The sequence below is a fragment of the Taeniopygia guttata genome, chromosome 5 (genome assembly GCF_048771995.1).
Source record: "Taeniopygia guttata chromosome 5, bTaeGut7.mat, whole genome shotgun sequence".
Lineage (NCBI taxonomy): Eukaryota > Metazoa > Chordata > Aves > Passeriformes > Estrildidae > Taeniopygia > Taeniopygia guttata.
Genome location: NC_133030.1, coordinates 28299101 through 28313589, shown reverse-complemented (window position 1 = coordinate 28313589; position 14489 = coordinate 28299101). Strand labels below are relative to the sequence as shown.

At 44.5% G+C, this 14489-nt stretch overlaps 1 protein-coding gene across 16 annotated transcripts in view; it reads right to left on the bottom strand.

Annotated features, from left to right (window-relative positions):
• Nucleotides 1-9303: 9303 nt before the first annotated feature.
• The window catches only part of MGA (MAX dimerization protein MGA), a 58813-nt gene continuing 53627 nt past the window's right edge, over nt 9304-14489 (bottom strand). For all 16 annotated transcript variants that reach the window (XM_072929982.1, XM_072929984.1, XM_072929983.1 and 13 more), the window contains one exon: nt 9304-13886. In XM_072929982.1, the coding sequence (XP_072786083.1) occupies nt 12589-13886 (1298 nt within the window). In that variant the 3' untranslated portion in view covers nt 9304-12588. The remainder of the gene's footprint in view (nt 13887-14489) is intronic.

Here is a 14489-nt window from a genome sequence, read left to right as displayed (position 1 = left end):
TGAACTCTATGAGGAGGGATAAAGGCCTCCCTTAGAGCAATCACTTTATAACTTTCCCAGTTTTGGGCCCATAAACTTCTTGCAGTGAGCGGGGCTGCAAACATCTACACACTTCATCTTGTTGGCAGTGGGCTTAAGTGCTTGTGAAAGGTAGTCAAGAAGAGCTACTTTCCACAAATGTTTTAAAAATACTTGCAAGGGCTCACTGTGAAGAGACTGAAAGCTGCTGCTTGACTGCTTTAAGATCACCCAAAGGCCAGTTCACTGTAGAAAGGTTGGGTTGAGCTATGTTATATTGGGCCGGGTTAGGTTAGAGAAAGCTCCTTACTGTTACAGGCGCAGAAAGGGATCACAAGATAGGCTTTCCAGCATGTGTCTAAACAACTCATTGTCCTTCACTTGTCCTCCCTCTGGCAGCATAAGCAAGAGCATGCAAACTAACCTGCTTTACTCCCAGACTGTTCTGCAATGGAAAGCAGGAAGCTGTTATTTTCCAGGTTCTGCCCTCACAGAAGAGGCCATGCAGCTTTCTATGGGGCTAAACATCAGACAGGAACAATGCCACTGCATCATTTCTGCCTGAAAGTTCTTATGTGTTTAGGCCAGCTCTGCACAGACTGCATGGATGGCACTCAGCACAGAGGCTGGCCCTGGCCCAGAGACCTGAAAGGAGAGATGCTTGCAAACCCCTCTCTGCTGAGCTGGTGTTCCCAATGGCCTGCTGTCTAACCTCCCCCACTCCCCAAGAGAATGTAGGTCACTGTTCACATTGTTTTCCTCTGAGCCTTGACCGTTCCTGTTTTGCCACTTTGTTTGCAATTAGCCCGTACTTTTGTAATTGACCTAAATAAGCCTTTTTGTTTCATTTTCCCCCATCCCATGCCTTATGTTTCCAGAGAGCTGTAATTAATAAGAATGATGCAGCATGAATATCTTCTGCAAGCCCAAAGTGGGCAGTTCCCTGGCTGGAGTTAGTCCTGCTCTTGGTGCTCAGCAGCAAGCTGACAATGTAAAACAGAACTCAGGCAGCTTTGGGTTTTGCCCTGAGAAAAAGACAGCATGACAGATCTTACAGCTTGACTGTGCTATATGGCCTCCATAGATGCCTTTTATTGTCACTACTGTTAGCAAAATGAAAGAACTGGAGCAAAACTGCGAGCAAGCAAATAAGAAATCACTGATAACAAACAATGTCCAAGCGCTATATTGCAAGCCATGAAACCCACCCATTTGAATCCGTTTTCACAGCTGCTCACTTTGCTCCCCCAGTCACACTTAGCACAGTGATGATGTTCTAAATTTCCTCTTATGTCACAACCCTGCCCTCCCCATGAAGTCTGAAGTGTGAATGCTGAAAAATCAAATGCAACAGAGCATGGAAGTTATCCCACTGAATCTCTCATGCTGTTGGGCAATACTCAGCTGGATGGGTTTCAGGCACTGTTTTTTGCCTCAGTTTTCCCATCTGTTCTCATGAACCCCTGCTTGGAGAGGAACATCTCATTAATGTTTCCTTTATTTTGCACTACTTTTTGCCTTTTTCATCCTTAAAAGGCAAAAGTAAAGATCAAAACAAAACCTTGCAAGAGAGTTTTCGCAAAACTTCCTGTTGTATTCCAGACCCTCCCGCAGAGATGTGTCCATCTCTGTATCCCACTCCTGCAGGCAGGGCTGTGTTGGGATTCGTATGTCAGGTTGGCACAGAGGTCAGTACTGAGGTCCATATGAGTCTCAAAGCCTGCAGAAGGCTTAGTGCTGTGGCATCCCTGAGCACCAAGCCTCTCAGGGATGCCACAGTGCTAAGCCCTCCCTTTAGAGATGCTGGAGGAAGGCACAGGGAATTAAATGCAAACTACATGTCATGCTGTTCAGAAGCCAAATAGCAGAAGTGCTGGCACTGCATCTATTTGTAGTTTTACTGACGTGTAGCCAGTATCCTACCTAGCAGTATGCAGTCAATGCCTGTCCCTTTGCTTGTGCTTGGTTCTCTAGAAAGACTCTGAGAGGACTTCAGTAGGTGTCAGATGCAAAGCACAACTTGGACCCAGGGTAAACTCTGTCCAGCAAGCCAAGAGATGACATGGAGATAGACACAACAAGAGGTGTGAGATGACATGGAGATAGGCACAACAAGAGCTGTGGCACAAGGTTGTGGAACTGGAGTTTTCCAATAAGCCTAAATTTTGTACCCAATTCTAACTTATTTTCCTTGGGAACTAGGGCAACAAATTACCCTAAACCCCTTTTAAAATCCCCTCCATTTAACCTCTTGTTCCTTGACACAGACTTTGATATCCTGGTTTCCCCCTTTCTCTGTAATATACCTTGGCTTGCAAAATTCACCATGCAGAACAAAATCTGAACTTTCCACTCCCCATGGCAACCATAATTCAATTAAGCAAGACAAACCTTGGACAACAGTTGGTCCTTGGACAGGACGTGGTATACTAAATACAATACCAGCAGAAGGAGAGTGACACACAAAACTCGTGAAACAATCCTGTTAAAAGAAAGTTGGCAAGTGGGTGCCCTTCAGGATAAGGACACACAGAAATACTCACCCTCCCCTTTCTTTAGTCCAGCACACTTCACATAGATGACAACAAATAGGAAGGACTGGGATTAATGGCAACTTTTTCATGCTTACAAGTCTATCTGAAGAGCACCAAAGCACACATTTAACTTGCATGGATGGATGCATTTATTCCCTTTGCTAATGTGCAAATATAGGTCTAACTAGGGATGCTTTCCTTAAGCAGTGCCAATGGGGACAGAAAACAAATGTCAAATACAAGAAGATTGCACGCAGCCCATTAGTTGTCTGGCAGGATGACTGACTGAGAGGGAAATATAAAAGTATAGCCAGATCACACTATCATGGTGGTGAAAAAGAGAAGACACAGTGACTAAATACCAAAGTCACAGCAAACCCAAATATTACTCTCAGACTGACTAGAATTAGGAAGGCTAGAAGGCAGGTAGCAAGAGCCTAGAAATATTGCCCAAGAAGAGGCACTATTTCCATCCCTTGAGGTTTTTAAGTCCTGGATTTGGCATACAGAGAAGGCACCGACTGATATTTCCATGACAACAAACAGGGTTTCTGCTGGTGTTGCAGCTTCCTGCAACGAGAAGAGTGCACTCTTCCTTGAGAGAAATCCTCACAAACCCCCCAAGATTATAGCACTAGATTCACTGGAGCTTTGTTTTCAATCTAGTGAAAGAATTAATAGGTTATCAGCTTGTTGCACAGTTCATTTCTGCTTCTGCTTCAATTTTCTTTTTTTTTTTTTTTTTTTAAGATAGCGAAGAGAAAATTACATGCAATCTTGCAAAAAGAAGATAATTACATCCTCCCCCTTTGGGAGACAACCAAAATGGCTTCAGCAAATACTCCCAGTGCCAGTGGGAGGCAGCCAGTCAGCAGCCAGAGCTAGCTGCATGTGGCCCAGCACAGCCAGCCCAGTGCTGTAAAGCATTTTCCTTCACCATTTGCCCTGTGGTCTTCCTCAATAGAAGCACATGAAGCGAAATGCTTGCAATGTTTTGTTCAAATACTGCAAATGAAATCTCAGCTGCAGCAACCAGGATTTGGAAACTGGGAGATGGGCAGTGCTGCTGTGGTCGGTCACACACCCGGGGGTGGTGGTAGGGCTGTGTGACCTGTGGGGGTGCTGGCCTGCCCGAAGCCCCTGTGGGCTCCTGAAAGTGCAGGCAGAGGATGGGGATGTGGGACTCTGCTGCACAGCTTCTGCCCTGGCAATGCCCATGGGGGAGCTTGGGGACGCTAGAGCACTGGGGCCTGAGGCAATGCAGCTGCAGCAGCAGCTTCGTCCAGCCACACAAGGGCTCTGCTCTCTGCCACGTCTGGGTGCCGGCAGCACAGAGCACCTTCAGAGGCAGAGGAGAGCTTGGTTTCCTGCACACTTCTCACTTGCACTGTCTGCCTCTCAGTCCGAGCCGAGGATCCAGCCCCCTGGGACTCACCTTCAGCCAGGAGTAACTTCTGACTTGAGGCAATTTTAGTAGGTCACCAACGCCGCTGGCTTTTTCCTTTGGCAGTTATGATTTTCTTCCTCACCCTATGAAAATTGAGTTTTCTTTCAAACATGAATGTGCCCCTTGTAAGCTGATCTGCAATATAATTATTTTCTCCCTTGCTCAGCAAACTTTGCGAAACTGGACATTTTCCCCATCAAAGCCAGACAATGAGGCCTTGTCTACGCTGGAGCACAGTAGTAACAATTCCCACTGTGGCTGCCATCAGTTCAGCTCGCCTGGTGGGAGCCGTTTATTAAAATTTTTTCCTGAAGACTAAGCCTCCCGGTTCAAGTTGATTGCCCCACATGTCAGAGCCACAAAACATTTGTGGGGTGAGATTTTTTTGCCATGGGCATCCAAAAGCTAAGGAAGCAAATTCAAAGCTTTGCAAAGGCAGTCACAAACTGCAAGTCTGCTCGAGCCATTTTTTTAAAACCAAGTAGTCATCGTAATTTAGAAGTACAGACACTAGGTGGGGAGCAGGAGTTAATCATTGTCCTTGCAAAAGACTTGCAAGCACCTCCTTTTCCAGTTATGGTTTTATATCCAGTCACCTTAACAGAAGTTAAAACACAATCACATCAGACCTACACCATTACAAAAGGTATCAAAATAACCAGACCAGGAAAACTGTACAGCTGTATTATCCATCTCATATGCAGAAACCTTCATATGTGCTTGAAGTTTGCTGAAGCTTGGCCCATCTGAAGTTATCCAGCCCCATAACCTGTCCCCCCATCAGAGGCCACACCACCACCTCCCACACAGCCCAAACCCAGCCAGCCCCAGCTGAGCCAGCAGCTGCCCCACCCTGAATCTGAGGGGCACGTGTGGGGCTCCCACCGACCCCCATCCACCCCAGTACCCTGCTCCCACACAGGGCTCCCCAGGCAGGGGCACCTTGTCCAGGCCTGCTGCCTTTCCAAGGCTGAGCATACAAATGTGACTCCAGCCAGGCCCCAGAGGGACACTAATGGTTGATCAAATCATGTTTTACTCTAGCTACATAAAGTTTTATAGTAACATCCACGTCCAGCACTCTCCAAAATAAAGCACAGCACTGCCTGTGCCTCTGGCTTAGGCAGGGACAGACAAGGTTGTCTTATTGAGAGCTGTGCCCCCATGGGCCATGGAGAGCCACGGGGGCCAAGGGCTCGTGACCAAGGACAGCGCAGCTTCACCCGTGCCAGGCAACAGCTCCGGAAGGAAGAGGCACCTTTAGCTGCTGTTTACACAAACAGCTCCAGCCTTCATTGAATACCAAAATAAACCAGACACCTTGTCTCCATTGAGGTTTTTCCTTCAGGAGAAAAGAAACTCAGCAAGGAATTCCATTATCCCTTCAAAAATTTTACTGCTGTTTTAGGACAACTTACGTTGGAAAATGTTTTGTGAATAAAAGAGTATAGCTGGCAAGCCCTCAGCCATGCAGAGGGCAGGGCGAGCCAGAGGGAAGCAGAAGAGGGCAGAGGGATTGGTGTGACACTGCTGCTCTTCAGAAGAGAAAACCCAGCACGTGCTTAGCAGCTGACTTGGTGCCAGGCAAGTGTAGCCACAGGCCTGGGCTTTAAGCTGCTGGGGTGTGTGCGTCATGGCAGGCCAGGGACCAGTGTGGGAAACAGCAGGGTCTAAGCCCCTTTTCCTTACACAGATGATGGGGCTCAAAAGTTCAGGCTTGAGCAGGCAGAAGGACTGGTAGAAGAAGGAGAGAAAGAGGAGCACCTGTCCCTCAGGCCAAGAGCAGCTTGTGCAGCTCCTGCAAGGGGCTCTGGCACACAGGGCACTGTGAAGGCAGCAAGGGATGGGTGGTGCAAGCGCTGGCAGCAGCTTCCCCAGCTGCTTCTGCCAAACTACTGAGTCAGCTCCAGTGCAGACCCACCCTTCTCCTCTCACTGCTGCAGGAAATCCCGGCCAGGCACTGAAATGGAGGCTACAGCAGCACGTGCTGCTGCAACAGCCTTCAGTGGACAGTGGTGTGCTGTCCTAAAAACACCTGTAAAGCTCTTATTGTCCTACTAATGGGCTTCTTGTTAAACAGAACAGTCAAGCAAGAACAACAGAACAAATCAAACAAATCTTGATCATACTTTAACTCGGAGAAGGTCCAGGAGAAGGGGAGGTGGTCATCAGTCCCCATCCCCGTTGCCTGAAAATACACTGTAGTGTTCTATAAACCAGTGAGCTTGTGTCATGCATTCAATTCTCCCTTTTGGTTTTTTATGTAGATTAGGTCCAGCACAATTTCAAAAACAAATTCCGGCCTCTTTTTTTTTTTAAGATGATTGGTATTAACACTAGGGTTATTTTACATCTTTTATCTAAAACTAATCACAGATCACTGGATCTGAAAGTCCAGGGCACCTCAGAGGCATAAAGTTTGATATCCTTGCAATGCTCGGTAGCCTCAGCTGCAAACTGGAGCCCATTGCTCGGGTAAGCTCTGCAGACCCACACGAGCCTACAGACCTTGCCCAAATTTGTGCCCGTACAGCCCCATGCCCTGGAGGAGCCAGGGAAGAGCTGCACACCCAGTTTGGCTGCTCTGCTGTGGGCTGCCACAGCCCTGCCCCAGCAGGCCTGGGGTTTGGCCAGCAGGACAGACCAGGAGGAGCTGGGCAGGCTGTTTCATACAGCTGCTAAGGAGTTAATCAGTGCTGAAAGCCGCTAAAAATGGCACAGAGCTTACGTCTGCGTATCTTTTTTTAGCTGCTATTTAATTGCCTGGTTTCAGCCCACGAGGCAAAGCACGGGCACTTGCCAGGGGCACCGCTCTGCGCCACACAGGGGAACTACAGGGAGCCTGTGCTCGGCAGGGATGGGAAAGGAAGTCAAAGGCAGCAGGAAAGCCTGTCTCCTCCTCCTTGGAGCTGGTCCCAGCAGGCTGGCAGAGACCGAGCCCTGCTCTTACAGCACAGCAGCCTGCCTGCTCACACCCACGTAGCTGTGATAGCTGTGACTGCCCCTCATCACATCCACACCTTACACAGACAGGGATCCTGATCCCGGGCAGCCACTCCCATACTGAGAGCTGAGACAGCTAAGGTGAAATGATGCCTTCGGGTTCAAGTCCGTCCACTCTGATTTCCAGCTTCTACCTTACCTTAGAGAGCCAGGGCCAAGAGCTGTAACATTGAGGAACCATAATCCTGTACACTGACAGCCCTACAAAAAACAGGGAACCCTCACAAGAGCAAGATGAACCAGGTAAGTGACCACCATTAAAGCAAGGACAGGTCTTTGTGCTTTGTGTCACAGCAGCTCTGCTGGCAGCATGGGGCTGCTAGAGAGCAGCCCCACCAAAACAGGGGACAGCAGGGACATTCCTGAACACACCAGCAAGGTGAGACACTCCAGGCTGCGGGCCTGGATGCATAATTGGATTAGACAGACACAGCCATAGGTCCCAAAGGTCTCCCGGGCACTGGGATGTGGGACGTGCTGGCGCTGATGAGTGTGCAGGAGGTGCTGTGGCTGGAAGCCTGGGGCAAAGGCCTCTCCAGCTGCCTGAAACTGCACGGGAGGTTCGTGCTGGCAGCCTGCGAGGCCCAGGCAGCTGTCAGGAGGATATACTGAGGCTTTCCTCTTCATCAGAAAAGACCCAGGTAAGTGGAGACTAAATCCTTCTAGGAGTAGAACTCTAAATAGAATGAAGACAAGGACACCTCCAGAAGAGCTCTCACCTGGTCAGATGCCTCCAACTCCCAGGAGACACAAGATGGACAACTAAAGCACAAGCTGAGGCAACACAAACTTTAAATGAACAGGAACAGCCAAGTACACTGTGGTGTAATGACGGCTTCTTGGTCTGTGTAGCAGCAGTTAAAGGGCAAATAGATGAGGCACTAAGCTCAAGTGACAATAAATGAAATTACAATTCCTCCACTACCATGACCCCAAATGGCAGTTATTAATTTAGATTCCATTCACTGCCAATTATGGATAAACTGGTCCTGCACGTTTTTGGATTGCATTTACAGGCTCAAATGTGGCTGTAGCATCAGTTACTGCACAGGCTTCCTGTAACTCTCTTTTGTCAACAGAGTTTATTTGTACCACCATCTGCATCTCCAAGAACACAATGAATATGCTGGGAAACACAGATGCCCAGCACAGACTGTTGGCCTCTATTAGAAAGTTCTTTCCATTGCAAGGCTGACTGGATATACTTCATGCTTATATTTCTTTCTATTCCAAGAAAAAGCTTGGAACTTTAGCCCTTAAAAAAAAAAAAAAAAAAAAAAAAAAAAAAAAAAAAAGAAGAAGCTTTAACTTTAGTCCTTAAAATAAGGAGTAATAGGATGAGGCCTTGCTGAAGAGTTTAATGAAAAATTTCAGAAAATATGTTGACTATGTCAACCATTTTTATTAATTCATTCCTGTAAGGTCTGATGTTCCTCTTTAAATAAAAATAAATTCTGTGACATGTCTTCTCCAGTCAATTGCTTACCCTCACGTGTAGTTGCTCTCTTCATTATATTTTCTTTTGTCAGGTCTGTAAGACTAAATTTTCATTTGTAGAAATGTACTACATAACGAAGAAAAAAAAACCACCAAAAAAGGGGGAAAAACTAAACAAAACCAACCAACCAACAAAAAAAAAACCACAAAAAAAAACAACACCAAAATCCCCCCAACCAACCACCAAACAAAAGAACCCCCACACACTTGCAAGTGTTACCTTCCAATCAGTGCACATGGAAGCCACAGACAGCTACTTGTTATGGGAATTTTATCTATTTCTTTTTAAAAAGCCTCTCTCCTCTGACACTTCACTTAAGAGGCAGATCTGCAAAGCTGCTCCCATTAGGACAGCCCTTGTGTTCAACTTTTCTGAAGGAAACAGACACAAAGGATAAACCCAGGCTTGGGGTTAGGAATCTCAAGAGCGCTTTTTCTGTGGGCCTAATCTCTCAGCTCTCATTTTTTTTCTTTTTGTGCCACAACCAAATGTTAACCCCCTCGGCTTCCTGCTTAGGGTACATCTTGTAGAAAAGAAAGTCCCTTCAGTGCCTTTTCTGCACTCAGCAAGTGAAAATCCCCTCTTATAAGGGATGACATTTCCTGCATACTGCTAAGACTAAAGGGAGAAATTTCTGAGTTGTCTGATCACTTGAACCAAAACCCAATGTTTGCACTGCCAAAACTTGGGCCTCAGAGCATTCACGTACCACTTGCTCAGGTCCAATGCCACATGTCACCAACAGCCCACCACCACATCATTTCTGCTCCCTCTCTCTCCCTGTAACAAACTTTCAGAGCCAGTTTCTAATTGACCTTGATTGGTTTATTTTAGTTTTACACTTTGTCCCTCACATACAGTTAAGAGTCTTGTACTGTTAGATTTCTACAAAAATATCAATTTTCCAAAAGCAAAAAAGAGGGAAAGATATATTTTAATATATAAAAGGAAAAAAGCTAAATCTGACATTTCATTATATTCTTAAAAACATTCCAGTCTATTTACAGATGTGTAAAAAACCAAAGAAAATCTCCAGGTCTCTTGGTCAAGCAAGAGCGTGCGCCTTGCAGGGGTTTCCTTGTTCCTCCTTTTTCCAGAATCTTCTCATGGAGTGTTATATTCTATGATTATTGCCTCAAATGACAGCATATGTAATTTTTTTAAATGGTTGGGAGCTTAAGGGAAGAGCAAAGAGTCAGCATTTAAATTCATAGCAAAATAACGTGCTGCAGACACAAGACAGCGACACGAGCAAAACCCAAGAGCATTTCAAACATGCTTTGTTGGCTGGTAGAACCCATCAAAGATCTTTCTCGGAACCACACCAAATGCCACCTTTCACAGCCACACTGGGGGGCTGTTCTTAGTTAATTTACTAGTAACATTTAGGGACCAAAAGGTTTTGCTGTCAACTTGACATCGTTACATTTTTACTGCTGTAAATTTTTTTTACTGCCCAGTGTCAAACAGTAATGCACATTCAGAAATTTTATACTCCCAGATAATAAACAGAACATCCTCAAAAGCACATTATTTCTTTTAGATCATGTGTGATCAGTTATCATGTTACAGCCCCTCTGTCCCACAGAGAACACACAATTCTGTGTGCCAATTAAAACTGGCTGTTGGGAAACATAAAAAAGTGAGGTGCAGAAACAAGGGTTAATGATTAGGAATTTAAAAGTAATCACAGCACAACTCTTGCTGCTGTTTCTCACACAGGAGGAATGAAATCTATTGGAAAAACAAATGACTACAAGTTAAAACAATAAGCAATTTCAACCTATTGGAAATATACAGAACCAGATTCCCAAGTAAATAAATGTGAGTCTGATGCAGTGCTAGTAAAATAATTTAGTTACTCCAGATTTCTACTAGTTTAAAATAAGGTTAAAATCCTTAATAATAAGCAACATTTGTTTCTACTAGGTTAAAATAAGGTTTAAATCCTTAAGAAGCAGCATTTGTTTCTACTAGTTTAAAATAAGGTTAAAATCCTTAATAATAAGCAACATTTGTCTAAGTACTTACTAGGATTGTAAATCCCTTTTCCTAAGGCATTAAGTGAGAACTATAAGACTCTGCAGGACTTTTCTAATGCTTTTCCCAATCACTAATACTAGACCTGTATGAAATACTAGAATACTAAATTGGCAAAAGGCAATAGAGAGTTGTATGCAACTACTTTAAAACACACTGTTTAGAATGGCCAGGTGAAAATTTTTTTTTAACGTAGTCTCTGGAGTAACTTTACACACGCTGAGCTTGAAGGGCTTCTCTCCTCTGCGGCATAATATAAATAATAAAAATGCTGAGGAAACATACAAGGTATGTTTATTCCCTGATGAATCTAACCTAGACATGTATCCAGAAGATGCAAGGTACTGAACAGGGCTATGGTTGTACAAACACTGTTCCCTCACTGTGGAAGAACATCACTTGCAACACCTGCACAACCTCAGTGCTGGAAGCATGAAATTCCTGGATTACTGCATCAACAAAGATGGGCAATTTGGAGGGCAGGGCGTAATCCCAGCTACTGTTGCTGGAACAGTTAAGACATGGAATTACATTCCTAAACATAAAACAACATGCACCATCGAAATTCTGTATGATTTTCAATTTTCATGGCAACATTTTTTACCTTTTTGGAGTAGTTAAGAAGCCCCCCAAGTGCACTGTAACTTATATTTACAAACTTGATAGGAAAAGATTGTGTATACTCATTAACAAATCATCTCTCCGAGGCTGAAAACTTCATTTGTCAAGAAAACTAGGAAAACAGAAACTGTGTACAAAAATATAAATATCTTTACAGTCTGTAGGCCCCTCACAGTTCAACAGCTGAAAAGTGAAGAGCATCTACAGGTTATTGAGTAAGCAGTGGCAGAGAAGAATAAAAAATACATCTTGTGATTCAATACTGCCCTATTTCCCTGGTAATGAGCATTTTTGTTGACTTTTTTGCTATACACAGCTTGTGCAAATGCAGTGAGAAACCTCTGAGTACCTTTCCTGAATTTATAAAGAAATGAAAAGTTTGGAAAGCTATACACGTATTTTCATATTTACATTCACATGTACACCTCGCTCACTAATGCCAGGCTACAAGACTCCTGAAAGCATTCTGTGTTTTCACAAAGCAACACTTGATATTAACATTCCCAGCCACCACAAACATCTTGAAGAATGACAGAAGGAAAGAAAATAGGACCTGGGAAAACACTCGAGCTACTTCAGCAATGTATTTAAAGACATAGCAATAGGGTGCACATTTTCTTTCAACTCTCTGCAATTTTTTCTTACGGATGTCCTAAGCATCAGAGGGGGAAGTATTTGTGTGAGGGCAGGAGGTGAGAGCGAGGACAGTATTGTTAATACGATTCTCCTTCTAATTACATTACGAAATGTGTTTTTCTTCCCCAGCAATGAGAGTTATAAGTGTTTATTAAAATTTTCTGTGCATAAGTTCTTAAAAAGTCTCTGCTAGAGAATTATCTAGCACCAAAGAAAAAACCTTTTCACTTCAGCCCTCTGCAGTCCCAGATTTCCCTTCTGCTGCTCTAGTTATCAACTTTGGGAGTAACTATAACCTGATTCCTGCATATTTATCATATTCTGCAAATATTAAAACATGCAAATATGAACAATGCCATTTCTGCATAGATAATTTGCCTGGTACAAAAACAGGTAATATTTTTCCCCCCCCCTAACAAGACAGCTGCCTCCCTATTGGGGAGAGAAAAAAAATCTCTTTCAACAGCCTCAGTTTCTCAGTCCCTTGATAAACTATTTCTGTGAAGAACCCAATTTTGGAAGGATACCATGTGCCCAGCAATGGTCATAGATCATCTTTGTTGTCTTGAGAAGGGGAAGGAGAACACCCAGAATACAGCAGTGAGGTAAAAGTACATCAACATGCTTACAGTTTCCTAACACATACTTGACAATTTGGGGCCTGCCCCTCAGATGAACACAGTACTGATGCTATACAGAAAACAAGCGTAGCAGACAATGGAGGCTGCTGAACAATGACACTGGCCATACTGCTCTAGATCTCTGCTCCAGTCTGATAAAAAAATCTGCACTTATTTGCCTGCTGAACTTGAAGGCAAGGTCCCAGTAGTATTCAACTTTGCAACCAGAGGTGCTAATGCAGGCATTACTTTGTTATCCTGTCCTTCTTGAACAGTTGCAGGTAATGAATTTTTTACCCCACTAGATGCCAGTTTTGCAACTACAGGTGCCAGTAAGGGCATCACTTTATTACTCTGCCCTTCTGAGTCCACTGGCACACTTGCCACTTTTAAACCAAGTGGTGCTAGCTTCGGCATGGGCCTCCACGACTTGTCAGCATTACCAGCTTCTGGATTTGTCTTCATCTGCAAAACTGGTGGGCTCACGTTAGTGGCATCTGACAAGGTTGTTACTGTTTTGCCCCCACCACTAGTTACAGACAGATTGGAAAGTGAATTCTTCATTTCAGTACCTATCACTATCTTTAAAACATCTGCCTCAGATGAAGGCTCCCCAGAGTTCTTGTCCCCATCACTAAGGTCATCATCTTCCAGGTGCAGCAGAAGGGGGCTTAAAGAGCCACCACCTCCTGGAACTTCAGAAAGGTCCTTAAAACTGCCTCCCAAATGGCCAAACTGGAAGGAAGACCCATCTGCAGCTGAGAGATCACTGGCTGTTCCCCGATGAGCTTCTGCATCTTTATGTGAGAAATCTGAGCTGAGGCCACCAGGCAGCTCAGACATGGCCGAGGCATCATCGTTCAGCTGCTGGTTGAGAAAGGCAATTTCATTGAGCAGCGAGGTGAGGGTTTCATCAGTGTCATCACTCTCCTCAATGCTGCTCAGTATCTCACTTGTATCCAGGTCTGCTTCTTCCATTGCCGATGCTACTTTCCTCAATTCCATTTCTATCCTGGAATCTTTGATCTGCAGCTTGCGAAATGACAATTCTTTGGATTTTAATCTTTCCCCTCCAGAATCACCATCTTTCCTCCTGGTTTGGCTTCCCACAAACTCACCAACGCAGAGCTTTTTGCTGAAGGACTCTGGAGGTTCCTTTGTACATGATACATTCCAGAGTTGTGGAAGGGCATCTTTATTTTCAAAGAAAACTTTCTTTGGACCTGTGGTATTTCTTCCATCTCCACCACTGTCTCCCAGACATGGTTTGGCTTTTTCTTCTGAAAGGACGTTGTCACTATTTGTAGTTTCAAGGGGTGCTGCAGCCAAGGATTGCTCAGAAGCTGGAGTACCTGCAGCTGCTGTTGCACTAGAATTTTTGTTTCGGTTCAGGTTTAGATTCATGCCTGCTTCAGCAGCCAGTGATGTTACATTAACAATCTTTGGCATCATGAATGAATCTTCACTTTCTGCAAAACCACACAAAGCAGTATCCATTAGGGTATGTGTTAACTGTGAGGTAAGTAAGTATAATTAGCTCACTTTCAGGTCTTCCTCAACTAAATTGCAATTTAGACTGCTTACACAACTCTGGTCAACTGAAGCTTTAACACACCAATAGCATAATTTTCAACTTGTAGAACAAGAGTAAGCTCCAGTGCAACCAACTGCAATGCCTGCAGTTCAGATGGTGATGCACAAGGCAAACAAAATGAGAATTTTCCCTCTGTTTTTTTTATGCTTTGTTTTTATCATCACATCTTGCAGTACTGGTTTTGTGCACTACAGAGACATTCCAGGAACTAAATGATTACCTATTTTCTGCCTCCAAGTCATTCCCTGTTAATAGCACTCAGATTTTTCCCAGCCCTACATCTGAAGTGAACTTTCCTTTTTCATTATGACCAAACACCTACAAGGAAGCAGAAAGCGAGTGGCCTGCTTTCAGCACAACAGATGGCAAGCAGAACCCTGCTGCCAGGAACTACCCCACACCAAGATCCATTGTAGCATGAGGTCCTGAAAAACAGCCCTCCCATGGGCAGCAGAGCTGGCAGGGTATGGGAAGGGGT